Source organism: Triticum aestivum, chromosome 2B, assembly GCF_018294505.1.
Source record: "Triticum aestivum cultivar Chinese Spring chromosome 2B, IWGSC CS RefSeq v2.1, whole genome shotgun sequence".
In the NCBI taxonomy this organism is placed as follows: domain Eukaryota; kingdom Viridiplantae; phylum Streptophyta; class Magnoliopsida; order Poales; family Poaceae; genus Triticum; species Triticum aestivum.
Window position 1 is genome coordinate 604,433,624 of NC_057798.1, and position 19,277 is coordinate 604,452,900.

Genomic DNA, 19,277 nt, shown 5'->3' on the forward strand with positions numbered 1-19,277 from the left:
AATGATAGTAGCTAGCGGAAGAAAATACAGCTTTTAAGATATTGTGCATTTTTCATCCGTCAACGAATATCCATGCAAAAACAATTACAATAGAAATTGAACATGCGCATACAAGTAGAAGATGCTCTGTCTAACAGGTTAGATTAAAAGTTCATTAAAGCACACCAGTAAGAAGTGTATTAGCATAGCAACCACTTCATCTATGAAATCGTCCTTCCGCTTCATCATCACAAAGGAGTGTGTTAGCATAACAGTCAGAATTAATACAGCCAACAGAGAGTGCACATGAATACTATAAGAGTAGAAGATTGACATCCATTGAAAAACATGAAGAAACAAAAACTATGAGTCCCCTTGCTAGAAAAAGGAGAATAAAGATGGGATTACTATCGACTAACCAATTTGTGCAAGTCACTCCGGTCTACACCAATTGTGTTGAGCGCCTGCAAAAAATTAGAGAGAGAGAGAGAGAGAAAGAGAGAGATAGTGGAGGTGAAAACTGAGAGATTTTGCTTATGAAAGAAAGCAGAGGGAGAATATAGGGGAGGAAAGAGCACCTTGCGTTGTAGTGCAATGCAAGATGGTCGAGCAGGCCTTCTGTTGAAGGTCGTGGCATGGAGGAGCATGGAGGCCGGCATCCCAGTCCACGAGTTGAGGGCGTCTGGATTGGGTATGGGTGAAGGTGATGAACGGGTTGTTCACATCTCCCATCAGTTTGCAGAGGAATTTAATGAAAGAGGTCATGAACTGTTGTCTCTCTTGTTAATCTGTAAATGCAAGATGAAGACGGGTAATTCCGAGTGATTACTCATGCCACTAAGAATAATATAGAATCTGTAAATGCAAGATGAAGACGAATAGAATAAAAGTTTTTTTCATAAATTGTTGTCTCTCTTGTTAGTAAGTGAATGGAAGATGAAGACGAATAGTCATGCGTGATTACTCGTGCCATTGAGAATAATATAGCTCTTCATAAGACAAATAGAATAAAAGATTATTTTTTTCAAAGATGAGGTGGCATGTGTGGGGCACATGTGGTGAGGTGGATAGGCTGCATGTCAAGCGAAATAGCATGGTGGGGATGAACTATTTAGGTATTATAGATTTTTTACGTTGTTGTTGTTGTCGTATGCATAGCAATGTATGTACTAGTTCTTGTCGTCATATACACATGGTACTGGTAGGATAGAACATGTACTAGCATAAATATCACCGCATCCACGGCACACAACAGACACATACACATCAACAAGTCAACAACCACATCCACAACACATCTCACCTTCGGGGAGGCAAAGGAGGTTCTCGGGCAGATATGGTCGGGGAGGGAGAGGAGGTGCTTGGAGATGGTGCCTAGGGAGGTGCTGGGAGGAGGTGGTCGGAGTAGTCCTTCGGGAATCAGATGGGGTGCTCGGGGAGGGCAGCAACGGAGATCGAGGGCGGCGACGAGTGCAAGGGGAGTGTTTGGTAGCGAGGGCAGTAACGGGTGCGTGTAGTGGGATATGGTGAGTGTGAGGGAGGTAGTGCAGGTCGCAACAATGCCTATCTTCGGGTGCCCAACATGGCAGTTAGGACCCCATTGCATAGGGATCAAATATTTAAACTATTACGTCCACTTCGCGGTGTCATTTGCCCGTAATTTTGGTCAACCCTATCTGCTTTGATTTTTGAGATTCTGGAATCGTCAACTCTGGCTCCTCAAAATTTGCATTATGACCACCGCCAACTTCTCATTCTCGACTCTGCGGAGTTAGGCCGTTCGGCCCGGCTCTGGTGGTGGAGTTGGCGGAGCCGAGAGCCGGGGTGTCGAATAGGCCCTCAATTGCCACGGTTAGTTCCTGTTATCCATGCGTGTTTCCACGATCGCGCACATGACCATGCCTGACCGATGATCGCCTACCAGCATGTTCCCCCAATCGCCTATGCCGTCACCGACACCCTAACTGATTAATCGATTAACCGATCCCCTCTAACTGCCCTGCTCCGTTCATCCATTCCGATGTTTGTCTGCAGGACATGAGGTCAGATTATTGATTTTTCTAACTGTATCAATTTCTTGATTTAGTACTACCTTTACTCTTTTAGCATTAATATTCGATATATCTTAAAATATTGTATGGAATAACACATCTTTCAAGTTATATCGATTTCTTATATTGTAGGACACATTTTGTATTTAGCCCCAGAGTTCCAAATTCCTGGAGACAGCCTTGGTGGCTTCAAATTCCTCCAGGGAATTCCACAGGTGGAGTCCTCCTACTCGCTTTGATGATTTCTTGCTGCAGCGAAAATCTTTCTGGTGCGGGTGGTTCTCATCGACGGCCGTTTATTGGAGTTAAGGGTAGTGTTTTTTCCATGTTCAGGGGCCTTGGTGGAAAATTACATTTGTACCGTGCTCATCGGTAAAAAAACAGTTCTCGTTTTTTTTAAAGGACATGACACCAATCCAACTAGCTATAGCTTCTCTTATCTCCACTATTTCCTTCCCTCGAACATTGTCTCCACTATCGGGAACCACGAAAAGGTTCTTGTCGTCACAAAGAAGCTGCAATATCTGTTTCTTTCAGCATTTCGGCGTGCTGTTTTCTCCTGCACCTCCCGGCTGATCCCCCGTGTTCTTCCCTTTTTCTTACAAGAGTAGCAGTGAGCAACAAATATGCAGACATTCAGTAAGATACCATTACCTTTCACATGCGGGAACACAAGCAAGCAAGCAATCCGATCAATTTACAGAGATCAAAGACCATTGCACGACTCACCGGTGCCACACTGCAGCGAGAGGCTGGAAGCAGTGTAGCTGAAGGCCCGAAGCTGTCAACGCCGATACCCACAATCCCTGAACCTTAAGCTATTTCCAGTTACAGGGCAACTCTCCTTTGGCAGAGCGCTGAATGGAGCTACATGGCCTCACACGCTCCCTGCCAATAAAGAGGAGCCCTGAAACTGGATTGCTTAATTAGACATCTCACTACTGAATCTTGATTGTTCAGAACAGTCGCTTCCTTTCTTCTTCTTCTTCTTCTTCTTCCTTGCCTTGACCTTGCTGCTCTCCCTCTCTGCCGCATCACGGGATTTATAGGGGGCAGAAATCCAGCTGGGGAGGCATATACGTGCTAGATTTTCAAAGGGTTTTAAACCATGGATATCCTCTTGGCATCCAACATCTCCCTTTCCCTTTTACGTTCTTGGTTGTGCCCTCTAAAAAGCTCAGTCCCCACTACGGGATTCTTCTTTCATTTTCGAGACCCATCTTTGGGGGGTTGGAGTTGACACTTTGCTGTTTTTCTTTGGTCAGAAAACTAAGAAGAGATGGGTGAGTAGATGACGTTTCTGAACAAGATTTGACCAAAAGTAAGTCAGTAGCAAACGTTTCTGAACAAGATTTGACCAAAAGTAAGTCAGTAGCAAACGTTTCTGAACAAGATTTCTTCTTAAACACAAATCTATTTTTTCTCCGGACAATACAGATTTCGTCTTGATAACCGTACAAATGAACACACACTTCCAATAATGACGCGCAACTCATTCCAATTGTTCACATACTGCAGTTACAAATACATAATGTGCCTGCCAATCTTCGTCAAGTGGACTACAGTTTTCTCCTCCTTAACCCTTCAGCACGCACCCTCTCGTCTCGCATCTTAACCCCCATATACCTGTCAAGTTACAGACATGATCATTATTTTTTAAGAGAGAAAGAGAGATTGATAGGATCCGACCTAAAAATGCAACCATTGAGACCGAATCAGTACCCACTATAGGAGTCTAGGACCTTGGCTAAAAAGTGGTATACATTTAGGGATGGTCATCCAAAATGACATGTACCCCAAAGGAGCAAAAACGGGCCATTACCTGCCGAGCATCATCACGGTGGCCTGCGGGTTGGTTCCCGGCGAGGCGTTGAACGTGGAGCCGTCGATGACTCGCAGCGCGTCGACGCCGAGCACCCGGTACTCGGCGTCGACGACCCTGCCGACCTGGCAGCCGCCGTGGTAGTGCCAGATGGTCATGACGGTGTCCTTGCAGAACTGCTCCAGAGACTTGGAGTCGTTGTCGTGCCGAGGCAGCAGGTTGACGGGGAACTCCGCCGTGATGTTGAGCAGCTCCTCCATGGAGAAGTAGGGGTACGTGAAGTTCTGGAAGGATTTGGACTGGATGACGCGCTCGATGAGCGTCAAGCCCTCGACGCAGCGCCGGAGGTCCTGCGGGTGCGAGAAGTAGTTGAACGTCACCGCCGGGTTGTCGTCCGGGTTAAGGTTCCGCAGCTCGAGGTGGCCCGTGGACGCCGGCCCAAGGACCTTCTCCAGGATGAAGCCGCCACGGAACACCGAGTCGTCGAGCTGGCTCATCGCGTCCGCCGCGCGCGCGATAGCCTCCGGCGTGCGCTGCTTCGGGGGCACCGTGGCCAGCTGCCCAGTCTGCAGGAACAAGAGCACGCGGGGATCACAGATGTTCCGTTCCACTGATCATTTGGCAAGCTGTGACAATGTCACTTGCAATGTGTACGTACCTGTGGAGAGAACATGCCGAAGTTGCGGGGCGGCCGGCGGTTGCCGCCGGAGCCCTGGTGGCGCGGGTTGGCCCAGTTGGAGCCGCTGGCGCCCTCGATGTAGCTGCCGAACTGGGTGATGCCGACGACCTGGATGAGGGAGACCTCGACGGGGGAAGGCGACGGCACGAAGATGGCGTTCATGGGGTTGTCGGCCATGCCCTGCCCGACCGCCGACTGGTTCAGCACGAGGGTGATGTTGAAGGAGCGCAGGTGGTCCGCGGGGCCGACGCCGCTGAGCATCAGCAGCTGCGGGCTGCCCATGGCGCCCGCCGAGAGGATGATCTCGTTGCGGCGGCCGGTGTTGAGGTACGCCTTGTGCATCCGCCCTCTTGAGTCGTGGAACACGACGCCGTGCGCCACCGGCCGTGCCCGGCGCCCTGGCGCGAAACAAGCGCGGGTGACGAAATTTCAGTTCGGTCGGCACGCAAAAATGCCGCGTGCATGCATGTTGCCTGGCCGTAAACACAAAACGAACTTTGACTGATAGAGCTCTGACCTCCGACATTGAAGAGGATCTTGGCCACTCTGGCCCGGAGCAGCAGGTCGATGCCCTCGGGGCGCGCGTACCGCAGCAGGTCGGCGGCCGTGTGCCGCCGGCCCTCGTCATCGAATATGGAGCCGCCAACCTTGGTCCCATCGATGTGGTCGAACGTGAAGCCGTTGTCCGGCGCCACGCCGACCTCCATGAGCCCCCTCTGCAACGCGCCCTGCCAGGGGCCGAGCTCGGGGTGGAACGCCACCACATCCTCCACCCACCGGTACGCCGCCTTGGCCGCCGCTAGGTCCCACCCGACGTCCAGCACGTACTCGTCGCTGGCGCGCGTGTAGAAGCCGGCGTTGATGCAGCTGCCGCCGCCCAGCACCCGCGGGCGCGAGTTGATGACGCCGTCCTCGGACACGAACCGCTGCGCCGGCGACCCGGCGGACGTGTCGGCGAGCGTGGCCGTGAAGTGGGTCATGTTCTCCACCCGCTGGTCGCCGTAGGGGGACCCGCCGCGCTCCAGCAGGAGCACGCGGAAGCGCTGCGACAGCGTGGCGGCGAGCGGGCACCCCGCCGTGCCGCCGCCCACGATGATGTAGTCGTAGTACGACACCGCCGGCGCCCGCGTCGCGTCCCGGGCGAACGTGTAGTTCACTCCTCTCGCTGCTTTTGTTTCACGGCATGCACACGCTCATCAATCAGTAACACAAATGGCACAATGCATGATGGACACGGAGAACTAAACCAGTCACCTTGTGGCGAGCAGCACAGGATCGCGCAGATGATCACCAGTGCTCTTGCGAACGGCTGGTCGGAAGCCATGGCGACTACGTGCAAGTCGAGCGTGACGAGGTTGGACTGAGAGCGCTGGAGCTTGGTTCTTGTGTGACCAGCCCGTGGGATACCATGCGCCCTTTATATCGCCGTGCTCCGGTAAATCGCCCGACGACCCGGCATGCACACTTGTTGCACGCATGCGACCACATCCCACGGTACGTGTGCAGTGTGCTAGGGTACAGCACGCCGCGGTGAGCACGCCATGAGCGTGGTAAAGAAGCGGTAGGAAAAGGACTCAACGACCGGAGCAACCAGACAACCAGTGAGCTCATCTCCGTGGCCGTGCGGAGCGGCCGTGTCAAAGGTGACGCGCCCTCTTCCCTGTTTGGTCGCGACCTACCGCCGAGCCGGAGCGAGTCAGCGGGTGAGGATTTGGCATGGCCCAGCTAAACGGTTGACGCATGCCGATCTGGCGCGCTCGAAACGGCCCGGCCCAGCGACGTTTCTTTAACACGCCCCAGCGCCTGCATTTGGCACCCCGCGTGGAGTTAGATCATCTACTCCGGGAGCCGGGCGTTGGGAGCTCAGCGGGCGTTGGGAGCTCAGTATTAAAGCCTCAGGATTGCTTAGAGGAGTACAGAAATACCTTGTCACTTCAAATTTATCAGTGTGCGCCAGAAATCATATCCATGTTGTATTTCCAACACACACTAAATGCATCTGAATTCGCAAGTTCAGGGATACAAATAAAAAAGCAACTTAATTTACATCTGTTTGATGCATGTACTATTGCACTACAACGCCTTTTTCTTACATGGACGTGCAACAGACCAACATTTACACAGTTTATTGAAGTTGATTGATGAAGTCTACAAACAAATATCGCCACTACTTGAACAACCCAGCCCAATGTGGGCGGGAACCATTTTCACTGTCTGTACATTCTTCAGAGAGTAGAAAAGGTCTTACTGATCAGCCTCCTCAGTAGAGGGTGTTGTATGTGCAGAACGTTGCGACGATGGAGACGATGGTGATCACGAGAGGCGGCAGCAGGGTGACGTTGAGGAGCATGTCCGTGCCTAGGTAGCCTGCCGCGGTGATCGTCGCGTCCGCGACCACACGGGCCAGCGTCCCGGCCTCCGTTGAGAGGAGGCCGCCGTTGTAGGTCCCTCGCGACAGCCTCGACGACATGACCCGCGAAAGCAGGGATAGGTTTACTCCTGCATTTGATCGTCAGCAATGGAGAGGTTTATTACGGTTGTTTCAGATATATTGCGTGTGCTGCTGAGCTGAATGGTTATGGTGTACATACCTTCCAGCACCTCTGCGAATACAAACGTGATGAGAGCCGAAGAGACGTACTGTGGAATCGAGTAGTGAGGCGTGTAACGGAAGCTCATGATAATGCCAATCAGAACCATGATTTCAGATGCCGCCAGAATTTGCCTGCGAAAGAAAGAAGTTTGACAATGTAATTGATGATTTTGACAATGTAAGAGCAATAGCACATTTCATTTGTATTCGTATTGCATGGTTCAAAGAAGGCGAGAACAACAATATGACCAGTAGAATACTTAGAAAATAGAAGGATTTCATATATACACTGGTATGCCTTGTTAAGAAAAGTTACCTGTCCTCAAACCAGTTCGTAACGTAGCTCCCGACAATGGCATTTACTGGAAGAACAGTCAATCCAAGAATCGCTAAAAAGATGGCCACAGCACTTGTATCCCAATTAAAATAGTATGTGGTGACGACACTTGATTCGGAGAGCAAAATTTCCATCGCATACTTGAGCATAAAGTATATCAATAGTTGTACCTGAGAAATCACCATTCATATAAAGTTATTAAAGGAAAATACACAAGACAGTAGTTTCAGTAGATAAGCAAAATACACAAGACAGTCTTTTTAATTTTTTGTCGATGCCAACTTACCTTCTAGTAATTAGAATAAAATTATTTTTAACAAGACACCATACCTCACGTCATGGAGTTCAGAATTTTTTGTATGAATGAAACTATGGAGATAATGTGTTTCCTTTTTGGCATGCTTGAGTTCAGGGAAAACAAAAAGAGCAGTTAGGCGAAAAACAAACCTTCACAGAGGGTGTCAGCAATTTATATGCTGAAGCAAATGATGTTGCTGGCTCATGGGAACTTTTATCATCTTCATCATCATTATCCTCCGAAATATCATCCAGCCTCTCTTCTGAACCTAGAAGCAGAGGTTGTGCTAGACCTTCCTCCAAATTAGCACTTTCTTGATGACCTATTTTCTCAAGAAGTAAACTTCGTGTTAGAACAACTTCTGACGATGTTACATAATGCCTGTGGTGGAGCACACACTGTTATCGTACAAGGATGAGTTCCAGCGTAGTTTATGTTTTCAAACAGAACATTTTGTTCTTCCAAAAAATATAACATTTTGCACTAGCAAAGCTACTACTGTGGGCTGAGAGCTTACCAGATTCAGAAGGCTGCGGTGTTCTGGCTGCAGCCTCGGCTGCAGCCTTAGCGAAGTGTTCCGGCTCTTTGAATGAAAACCACAGCCACACCAAGTAAAGAAGCCAAGCAACGGACATGACCCATCCAGGCAATGTGCTCTGGTTAAAAGTCAGCGAGTATATCGTAAATTTTGTCTGAAGAAAACCAGCAAGGCCAGGGCCACATGCCATTCCAAGAGCACTAGCACTGACGAACCCTGCAGAGGCTTGGAGCCTGATCTTGAGAGGCACGCAGTCACTGATATACCTACGGTTCACAGCTCTTGCAGAACCCAACCTGTTGTCAGTATGACAAAAGGAGCTACTTCAGAAAATCTCAAATCATAAAGAATGGTGACATGTGGTCTGAAGTCTGATCGAGAAACTAAAAACGAATTCATAACAGTAAGTTTGTCGAAGTGAGAAAAGAAATCTACATACCCGCATAGTATCCGGCCAATCAGGAGAACTGTCAAGGAGTTCAGGTCATATGCCAATGCATACAGCAGATTCCCAGAGAATAGCATAATGCTGCTGAATACTAGAGGTCTGAAGTATGACCTATTCGACCAGGCACTGAAATAAACCGAAGAGAACACCTGAGCGACCGCCATCGATCCAATGATTATGCCACAAACTGTCGCGGCGGCTCCAAGGCTCACTGAGTAGTCGTCTGCGGTCGGGACGATGATATATGTGTTCACCATATAAAGAAATGTGTTCACTAGGTTAAGCATCAGGGACATGAAATGGTAGCTCTCATCATCGACATTATCCTCCGATCCACTGGGTGTGTCGTCTTGGACGATAAGTGCGTGTTGTCCCAAGTATTGCATAAAACTCGTCGCGTGTGTGAGTTTCTGTACTGCATGGTTTACCTGGTCTATGATAGGGTCCTGAACATAAAAGAAAATAATCACAACACACTTTTAAAACCGTACAACAAATAGAACTGAAAGAGAGTGGACCCGTGGAAATACATTACCTGCAGCACAACAGATGGGTTATCATATATGGATAAAAAGCTTCCTCGATGCTCATGTTCCAGATATGCAAGGTTGCGTGATAAAGCACCTGCAACGGCTACAATTCCCTGTATCGATAGAAGCGCAAGATAAGTTGCAGAAATGCTGATTAGCTGCTGGAAAAGAAGAAGAAAAACCTGTTGCCAACGTATGATGCCAGAAAATTACCACTTGCTTAAAGACTTGCTGAAGCTGTGAATAAGGATGGTTTGAACGAGTGGTGACATAATAATCTGTAAACTTATAGCCAAACCGCTTATCGAATTTCTTCAGTATCTTCCTTAGACCGGTAGCATTCATGTCAACAAAGCGGAGAAGCTTTACGAGATCTCTTCCAACATCTCTGTAATCCTCACGAAGTTGGAAAACTCTTGATGTATCAACCTGCTGCATAATGGCAGCACGCTGTGCTCCCAATTCCTCAATCCTTCTAGAGAGGTGGCCTTGTTGTTGCAGCAGAAAGAGCACGATCCTTTCAATCTGAATTTAGTAACACCAAAGAACTTTAGCTAATTGCAATATATGCTATTTCAAGACACTAAGCTCGTGGTGTAGGATACGATAGACCAAATGAACAAGTAGCTTAAAAATTTGTATGTATGATTATTTCAAGAGAAATCACTCTCTGCATACCTGATCATCAAGAATCCTCGAGAACTCCTTAAGAACTTGCTCGCAATCTTTGCCACCAATTTGGGTCTGTTGAACGTATTGCTTTAACAATTTCTTCATCAATTTGTAGTTAATATAGTACCTAACAACAGAAAGATAAAATAACTCATAAGATAACAACAGGAAATTTGTTAGACTTGTGAAGGACTTCAAGACAAACATACCCTTTCCATTCTTCTACTTGATCTGCCATCAACTTCTTCCCGAAGTTCACCATCTTGCTGTTTCAGTACCAGAATCTAAAACAGAGGATAAATCATTAGATGATATGGCACATAAAAACCCATCACAAAGGCAGTATGAATTAGACAGCAATTGTATTAAATAAGCACGTCTAGGGAATTATTTTCGAAATTATCATATTTAGTAAATTAATTCACTTGTTTCTATCAAATGGATCATGGAATTGCAGTCTAACGTAGGAAAGCAGGAAAGATAGCGATGTACAACTAAGACGTAGTAGCCGCCCCCTAAATAAGGAATACTATGATTTAGCCAATAAACAGTGTGCGTTCACAAGATTCAGCATCAGTCAAACAAAAACTAGATAGAAATTATTTAGCACACGCTACCCGTCTCCCTGTTTATACAAAATGAATTTAGGGAACCGTCCACTCCATAAGAGATACTACATCATTCGCCATGACAATTTTGCCATTCACAACGCAAGGGTCGATTCACGGCACACAGTGAGTACTTTTTAACAGTTCTCTCAAGGAGAACAAAGCTTTTGCGGAAAAAAAAGGATAACAAAGAACTAGAGAAAAAAACTAGTACTGCATGTTAGGAGGATCGCACAGGTTAATTATGGTGTCGAGAACGATTGATGAGTCACTGGAGAGGTAAATGTTAGTCTGCTGTAGCATTCAGTCAAAAACGTGCTAAATATCTGTCTATCGCATGACTTATCACTGATTGCACCTACATCAGACCAGTATTAAGTATTAACAGAGCGCAATTGGACAAAATTAATCTATGGTCCGAAGTTGGGACGGATCTGCCAGGGATAATATTAACACCTCAACATCAGCAGCCATCGATTGGTTGCCGGATGAGAAAACTAATCTCCAAGGTTGATATGCCAGGTAGCAACAAAACCCAGAACCTGCATGTGTCGTGGCGACAAAAATGACGGGCCTCCTTGGTCAGAGGAGCTCAATCATGGGGCACCCGGAGTACTTCAACAACTTCTCTTTCACCTTGTCTTTGTAACAAGTCTTATTCTATTTTACTCTTAAAGTAAAATACAGAGTCCTTTCACTTGTCCATTTGTCTTGCAGTGGTTGTTTTTTGGACGAAATCTTGCAGCGGTTGTTGAAGCAGAGCCGCGAAGGTCAAAATTGCTGTCTTCCTTACGTTGTTACCTTGTGTTATAAGTTTGTTGGTACAATGAAAGTTGAAGTTCGTCATGATGGGAAGGGAGAAAAAAATCTTCTTGAGGACCGAAAGGTCGAGTCAAAGAAAATCATGGAATGTACAGGATGAACTTGATGAGCACACATACATCCATCAAATCTTTCATCCAAAGTTGTATGCATCAAACTAGTTTGATCCCCCCCCACCTCCTACTTCGCCGGAAAGGAAAAACATCTGGCTCTCTTGTTAGGAGCACGGAGTACTGACTACCAACCAAAAGGAAGAATAATAATTGGAGAAGCAAGCAACATGCACCCCTAAGCCACACCTGGACACAAACACATGCACCTAGCAACTGGACCGATCTACTTCCACTGGACACTTCTCTGTAGATAGCCTGACGAACTCACATGTTGAATGAGACGACCGGACAGTGCACAATAATGAAATCTAAGGATCTATGGGGAAGCAAGAGAAACATCACTTGTGAGGTGGAATGAAGCATTTTGCAATGCCAAAATTCGTTAAAAAAACACGGCGCTCTGTAGAAAATGTCGCAGAGTTATACGCAGGCAAACTCAGAGAAGGAACTCACCTTGACCCAAGCTTAACCGTGACCAATGGCCAAGGGAACAGGCGAATTCGAAGCTCGATGGATCCCTGGCTCTCCTTTTTCTTTCTTTCTCTGTGGGCAACTCTGAATTCTCCCCGGGTAGTTAGATGAACATCAGCAAACCTGGCCGAGCCGCCGCAACGCAGCCGTTCCTGCAGCACCGGCGAATCAGTTTTCGGCCGAAGCATTGACAGAATCAATCAGTCACGCAGGGCGTGCAGAGATGGAACAGTTAGTTACTCACACATATGTACGACGCTCAGCCGGGGGACAGGTAGCCAGGCAGCGTACTCGACAGGAAGCGTGCGATGGCTCCAGGTGCGCAGGAGAGAGGACGGGAGAAGGAGAGAGACGAGAGGTGTGGGGCGGCCCAGGGGGTATATATAGGAGCAGCACTCGCCGTGGGAGAGGAAGAGAAGAAGAAGAAGGCAGATTGGATTGGGAGGGGAGGGAGGGGAGGTGGGCGGAAGCGCGAGGTGTCTCCGGGTTGTGGCGGAGACGGCGCTGCCACTTTGGCTGCTGACTAGCCTGCGCTCCGCGTGTTGCGGGTGCGGACGTCGAGGATCGCATCTGGACTCTCCGGGCTCTGCCTCGCCGCCTTGTCAAGCGTCCGCGGCGGGCCCGTGGCCAGGATTTACCCGCTTTCGTTTTCTTTTCCTTCCTCGCTTCTTTCTCTGGCAATCCGAGCGACCTGCAGGATTGATCCGATCCCACCGTCGACCGCGACGGATCCAATCCAACGGTGGATGTTTTCCCTACGTATTTTCCTCTTGGCGGAGTTATATATACGTAGTTGAGTTTGCATCTTTATTATCCGTCGCGCCTGCGCGATGACTGCCACATCCACTGCTTGTCCCGCCGTTCGATTGGCACATACTGAGATGATCTAGTGGTAGGAAAAAGAAGAATATCATCTCATTTTGATGAATGATGGAGATCTCATCATTGCTGAACTTGAATTAGTGGCTCATATTACTGATTCTTACAAGCTGTTGTTTGGGCCTGCCGATGTCACATTCATTAAATTAGACGAAATTTGGTGCTCACAGTTGAGCGAGGAAGATAGAAAGATGGTTGTTGAATATTTTACTTTGGAGGAAATCAAGGCAGTTGTCTTTGGAATGAAACATAATATAGCCGTTGGCCCTCATGGTTTACCAATAGAATTTTACTAGGTTTTTTGGGAGACCATGAAGCATGATCTGAAAGAGCTGTTTCAAGTTGAAAAGCTTGATATGGAGAGATTAAACCATGGGATTATTACTGTAATTGCAAAGGTGCCTGATGCTGATAGGATTCAAAAATTTAGACCAATTTATTTGTTAAATGTCAGCTACAAGACACCAACCAGAGTTTTAGCCGATAGATCGACTTTGAAAAGGCTTATGATAAAGTCAAGTGGTCTTTTCTTCAGCAGACTCTCGGAATGAAAGGTTTTTCCGCAGAGTGGCGCGCTATGATCCATAGTTTCGTTTCCGGAGGTAGCATGGCCATTAAAGTCAATAATGACGTGGGCCCCTACTTCCAAACGAAGAAAGGATTAAGACAGGGTGACTCAATATCGCCCATGCTATTCAATATAGTGGCGGATATGTTGGCTGTCATGATTGGGCATGCCAAGGCTGATGGCCAAATTGATGGAGTAGTGAATCATCTTATGGATGCTGGCCTCTCTATTCTTCAATATGCTGATAATACGATTCTCTTCATGGATCATGACCTAGAAAAAGCGAGAAATCTGAAATTGATTTTGTCAGCTTTTGAGCAACTCTCGGGGTCTTAAGATCAACTTCCATAAAAGTGAATTGTATTGTTTCGGCGAGGCTCAAGATGAGGCCCATTTGTATGCTGACCTGTTCGGCTGCGGTTTGGGCCAGTTTCCTATCACATATTTGGGGATACCGATACACTATCGGAGACTCACAAATGCTGAATGGAAACACGTCGAGGAGAGACTACAAAAAAGACTAAGCAGTTGGAAAGGCAAATTGCTATCTCTGGGTGGAAGATTGTGTTGGGGAACATAGCAGAAATTCAAAATTTTCTACGCATCACCAAGATCAGTCTATGGAGATACTAGCAACGAGAGAGAGGGGAGTGCATCTTCATACCCTTGAAGATCGCCATGCGGAAGCTTACAAGAACGCGGTCGGTGGATTCGTACACGAAGCGATTCAGATCGCGCTTGAATCCGATCTAAGCACCAAAGATCATCATCCGACTACAGATGAAGCACAAACAGAAACTCAAACGACATCCACCCTGCTAGCCCAGGCTGCCGACCTGGAACCTATCCCTGATCGAAGAAGCAGAAGAAGAACTCAACGCAAGCAAGCATCGCTCTCGCGTCATGATCATCGCATAACCTGTACCTGCAACTGTTGTTGTAGTAATCTGTGAGCCACGAGGACTCAGCAATCCCATTACCATGGGTATCAAGACTAGCAAAGCTTAAAGGGAAAGGAAGGGGTAAAGTGGTGAGGTTGCAGCAGCGGCTAAGCATATATGGTGGCTAACATACGCAAATAAGAGCGAGAAGAGAGCAAAAGGAACGATCGTCAACTAGCAATGATCAAGAAGTGATCCTGAACTCCTACTTACGTCAAACATAACTCAGAAACCGTGTTCACTTCCCGGACTCCGCCGAAAAGAGACCATCACGGCTACACACGCAGTTGATGCGTTTTAATTCGGATCTGGTGTCAAGTTATCTACAACCGGACATTAACAAATTTCCATCTGCCTATAACCGCAGGCACGACTTTCGAAAGATTATACCCTGCAGGGGTGTCCCAACTTAGCCCATGACAAGCTCTCGCGATCAACGAAGGAATAGACCTTCTCCCAGGAAGACCCGATCAGACTCGGAATCCCGGTTTACAAGACATTTCGACAATGGTAAAACAAGACCAGCAAAGCCGCCCGATGCACCGACAATCCCGATAAGAGCTGCACATATCTCGTTCTCAGGGCAACACCAGATAAGTCAAGCTACGAGTAAAACCAGCCCTCGAGTTGCCCCGAGGTGGCCCCGCAAGTTGCTCGGTTCGGACCAACACTTAGACAAGCACTGGCCCGGGGGGGGGGCTAAAATAAAGATGACCCTCGGGTTGGCCGACCCAAGGTAAAGGATAGATGGTGGTGAGGCAAATGGTAAAACCAAGGTTGGGCCTTGCTGGAGGAGTTTTATTCAAAGCGAACTGTCAAGGGGGTCCCATAAATCACCCGACCGCGTAAGGAACGCAAAATCCAGGAACATAACACCGGTATGACGGAAACTAGGGCGGCAAGAGTGGAACAAAACACTAGGCAAAAGGCTGAGTCTTCCACCCTTTACCAAGTATATAGATGCATTAATAATATAAGAGATATTGTGATATCCCAACCAAAATCCTGTCCACCATGGAGAAATCTTCAACTTCACCTGCAACTAGCAACGCTATAAGAGGGGCTGAGCAAAAGCGGTAACATAGCCAATCAATGGTTTGCATAGGAAAGGTGTCAAAGGTTAGAGGTTCATGGCAATTTGGGATGGCTTGATAAACAGGTAATAGGTAGCGCAGCATAGCGATAGAACGAAGAAACTAGCATAGCAATGATAGTAGTGAGATCCAGGGTAGCGGTCATCTTGCCTGAAACCCCGCAAGGAAGAAGAATGAGTCCATGAAGAAGACGAATGGATGAAGCCGAACCAACCGTAGACGAACGAATCCTCACGATCGCAACGAAACAGGAACTATCGAGAAGAAGCACACAACATGGTAAACACACCACACATGAACAAGACATGATGCACAACAAGCATGATGCATGACAAAGCTACATGAGGCTACTCATGGCAAGAGATGATGCAAACAAGAGCAACACATCAAGGCAAGTTTAAATGAGGCCGGGAACAACATATAACAAATCCGGTAAGTCCTCATATGCATATTTCAAAATTGGTCCAGATCTGAATAAACCTTATGTTCAAGTTGTTAAACATCAAGTTAAGATACACAAGGATGATCTACACGAGATTCTAGTCAAGTTACATATAAAAGTTCATTTAGTTCGGAGCTACGGCCTAGAAGATATGAGCAAAACAAGTTAAACATGGCATTGATGCAAAATGCATACAAACATCAAGCAAACACCTCAAAACAAATATGCAACATGATTATATGAAACTACATGCAAAAACAAGCAAGTTTCATATAGAGCACACTCAAAACGGAGCAACGGTTCAACACATGCACACTATACAAGTTTAAAGGACAAGCTGTCCAAAACAGCAACTAGGCATATTGCAAGCATCAAAACAACATGCTACAGCACCCCAACAAGAAAACAAAAGGCATGGGCATGATGTACAGATAAAGCATTACAAAACATGAACACTGAGCTAACTCCAGAAATCACTAGAACATGCTCAAACACACATGGTAAGATTGCAAGTGATAATAATTTCAGACTTTGCAGAAAATAACATCACGATGTAATGTTTAGAGCTATCAAACAACATGTTACAGAAACTTATAATAGCAAAACAAGACATGGAATGATTCTACTCAAAGCATAGATCAAAAGTCCCTTACTGACCATAAGCCAAAAAGGATCAGAAAATATGATGGCACCCATGTAAACATGGCAAGTTATTACACAGATTCATACATGGCAGAAACAGAATTATGAAGGCATGTAGATGAGCTTGTGCAACTCACCATAGAGCAATACATGGCATCGAAAGGCAACCAACAGTAAGAAGGCATGCTTGTGAAGCTAAGCATGGCAAGAGCAAGGTCATAGGGTGCATCGATCACTAGCAAAACATATGGGAACAAGTGAACTTAATGTAAACAGGCTGACAGCAACATTATGAAGCAACTTTGAAACAAGATATGGACAAGGTACAGCAAGCTATAAATGCTACCAGGGGCATGTATGGATAGAGCATGATATGTAGATCAAAACATGTTTATAGAACATCTCCAGATTATGCATAGAATGATTAGTAGCAACATGTTTATATAGCATCACGAAATAATAGATTCAGCCCAGCAAAACAACAACATCATGTACCCTACTTAACAAGCTCGATTCACTCACCACAAGTCATTGCATGACAAGGTAAGCATAACATCATCAAGAAAACATGTTTGTGAAACAAACCAAGTCAAGAACAAGTCCATAGCATGCAAGGATCAACTATAGCAACCTTGGCCAAATTAAATAACACGTAAACAATCTGCCAGGAAACATTTTGAAGCAAAAGTAGAGCACTAAAATGACATGATAGACTACTCCATAATTGCAACAAAAGGCAAGAATGGATAGACAATAACCACATGTTCAAAACACCCTTACTGAAGTATCTTAAAATATGCATGGATCTCTCTGTAGCATCATGTTTACATGGCATCAAAATAACAGCAGAACAGGGACTAAAATCAGCAACATCACGATGCCTAGTTTGCATGCTTGTGCTAGTCACCACATTGATCACAAAAATACACGGTAAGCACCTCTGCAAAGAAGACATTGCATAGATCAAAACACATGTAGACATCAACCTCATAGGATGCACACATCAATCACGACAAAAATGACAAAAGAGCTCGTTCTGTTAACAGACAACAGAAAACATCATGAAGCAATCTTACAACGATGATTTAGGCATCTAGATGACCTCAAATGAATATGATGCAATGTAATGAAATGATGTACTCGTTGAGACGAACAATTTGACATATTACACGCACGAAACGGAGCTACAGATGCAGAGATATGATGGCATGAACATAGCATGATTATGCAAAAAAATTCAGGACTTAGTCAAAAATGAGGGCAACCTCCGAAATGGATCTGGATCTGGATCGGGTCCAGCGGGTACTGTAGCAGCTCAAGGACGAGGATGGCCGGACCACTCGCCGGAGTTGGGGAGGAAGGCGGCGCCGAGGGGCTCGGGGGAAGGCCGGGGAGGCGCGACCGGGCGGCGCGGAGGCCGGAGCGAGGCCACCGGCGGGCGGACGCGGCGGCGAACGGCGGCGGGCGGTCGGAGCGCCGGCGCGGAGGCGGCTGGGCGCGACGCCCAGGGCGCGAGACGGCTCGGGCCGCGGGCTGCGGAGGTGCGGCTGGACGCGGCTCCCACGGCAGGGAGGCGGCGACCGGCGGCGAGCGCGGAAGCCGAGGTCGCCGGCGCGGAAGCCGAGGCAGCCGGCGGTGGAGGCTCGGGCGGAGGGGCGCGCTCGGGCGGCGGCGGCGGCGCGCGGGCCAGCAGGGCCCCGCCTGGGCCCCGGCGGGCCGACGCGCGGGTGGCGGCGCGGGGAAGTGGGCGCGGGGCGGCGGCGAATCAGGAGGCGACACGTGGCGGCGGAGCTGAGGTGGCAACGCGGGATTGGGCGGGGTGAGGTGGCGGCTGGACGTGTCCGGCGCGGGCGGACACGTCCGGCGGCGCGAGGAGGAAAACTAGGGTTTGGACTGCGGGAATTTCGGGGGAGTCCACATATTTATAGGTAGAAGGAGCTAGGAGTGTCCAAATGAGGAGCGGTCGCCCACACGATCGTGATCGAACGACCGAGAGCATGGAGGGGAGTTAGATGGGTTTTGGGCCACTTTGGAAGGAGTGTTGGGCTGCAAAGAGAAAGGGGGGTTTGCGGTTACCCGGTTAACCGTTGGAGTACCAAACGACCTCCAAATGGCACGAAACTTGACAGACGGTCTACCGGTGGTATACCAAGGCCGCTTGGCAAGACTCGGTCCATTCCGAGTACGTTTAACACCTGCACATGAAAAGAGAGAAGAGGGGGACACCGGAGGACATAAGAGTGCCGGATTGCGAAACGGACAACGGGGAAAAGGCTCGGATGCAAGAGACGAACACGTATGCAAAATGAAATGCACATGATGACATGATAAAATGCAACACACAAGCAAATGACATGGAAACGACGGTGAATAACTAGCAGACACCTGGCGCGTCGAATCTGGGGCGTTACAGCTGGTTTGCCCCCTCCCCTTGGCCCATGAAGCCCCCCCAACACTTGCCGGGGCTCCCGAAACACCTTTCGGTCATGCTGGTCATCACCGGGTGCCTCCGGAACACTTCCGGACTCCAAAACCCTTCGTCCAATATATCAATCTTCACCTCCGGACCATTCCGGGACTCCTCATGACATCCGGGATCTCATCCGGGACTCCGAACAACATTCGGTAACCTCATACATACCTTCCCTATAACCCTAGCGTCATCGAACCTTAAGTGTGTAGACCCTACGGGTTCGGGAACCATGCAGACATGACCGAGACAACTCTCCGGCCAATAACCAATAGCGGGA

The 19,277-nt window shown here is 47.9% G+C and overlaps 2 protein-coding genes across 3 annotated transcripts; both read right to left on the minus strand.

The window, feature by feature from the left end:
* Positions 1-3,411: 3,411 nt before the first annotated feature.
* LOC123046259 (protein HOTHEAD) lies at positions 3,412-5,964 on the minus strand. Of its 2 annotated transcripts, none has more exons than XM_044469564.1 (5): positions 5,786-5,964; positions 5,049-5,696; positions 4,511-4,929; positions 3,853-4,418; positions 3,412-3,656 (listed from the first exon to the last, which is right to left on the minus strand). In XM_044469564.1, exons 1-5 carry the CDS (start codon positions 5,853-5,855, stop codon positions 3,590-3,592), a joined length of 1,770 nt encoding a protein of 589 aa, XP_044325499.1. In that variant the 5' UTR covers positions 5,856-5,964; the 3' UTR covers positions 3,412-3,589. The 2 variants fall into 2 exon arrangements, with proteins under 2 accessions (XP_044325499.1, XP_044325498.1); XM_044469563.1 differs by having other exon boundaries at positions 5,049-5,699; positions 5,786-5,940.
* Positions 5,965-6,531: 567 nt separating this feature from the next.
* On the minus strand, positions 6,532-12,504 carry LOC123046258 (SPX domain-containing membrane protein OsI_17046). The gene is made up of 12 exons (XM_044469562.1): positions 12,206-12,504; positions 11,944-12,113; positions 10,157-10,231; positions 9,954-10,074; positions 9,489-9,800; positions 9,281-9,388; positions 8,737-9,191; positions 8,277-8,593; positions 7,909-8,081; positions 7,441-7,631; positions 7,123-7,256; positions 6,532-7,030 (listed from the first exon to the last, which is right to left on the minus strand). Exons 3-12 carry the CDS (start codon positions 10,207-10,209, stop codon positions 6,792-6,794), a joined length of 2,103 nt encoding a protein of 700 aa, XP_044325497.1. The 5' UTR covers positions 10,210-10,231; positions 11,944-12,113; positions 12,206-12,504; the 3' UTR covers positions 6,532-6,791.
* Positions 12,505-19,277: the final 6,773 nt, after the last annotated feature.

Bases quoted from the DNA above. Each gene is read 5' to 3' on its own strand.
- LOC123046259 (XM_044469563.1), bottom strand. From the start codon at position 5,855: ATGGCTTCCGACCAGCCGTTCGCAAGAGCACTGGTGATCATCTGCGCG. The intron at 5,700-5,785 runs GTGACTGGTTTA...GTGAAACAAAAG, and splicing joins CCTGTGCTGCTCGCCACAAG to CAGCGAGAGGAGTGAACTAC. The intron at 4,930-5,048 runs GTCAGAGCTCTA...GTTTCGCGCCAG, and splicing joins GATCCTCTTCAATGTCGGAG to GGCGCCGGGCACGGCCGGTG.
- LOC123046258 (XM_044469562.1), bottom strand. From the start codon at position 10,209: ATGGTGAACTTCGGGAAGAAGTTGATGGCAGATCAAGTAGAAGAATGG. The intron at 9,389-9,488 runs GTAATTTTCTGG...CTATCGATACAG, and splicing joins AGCAAGTCTTTAAGCAAGTG to GGAATTGTAGCCGTTGCAGG. The intron at 7,632-7,908 runs GTTTGTTTTTCG...GTGATTTCTCAG, and splicing joins TGCTGACACCCTCTGTGAAG to GTACAACTATTGATATACTT.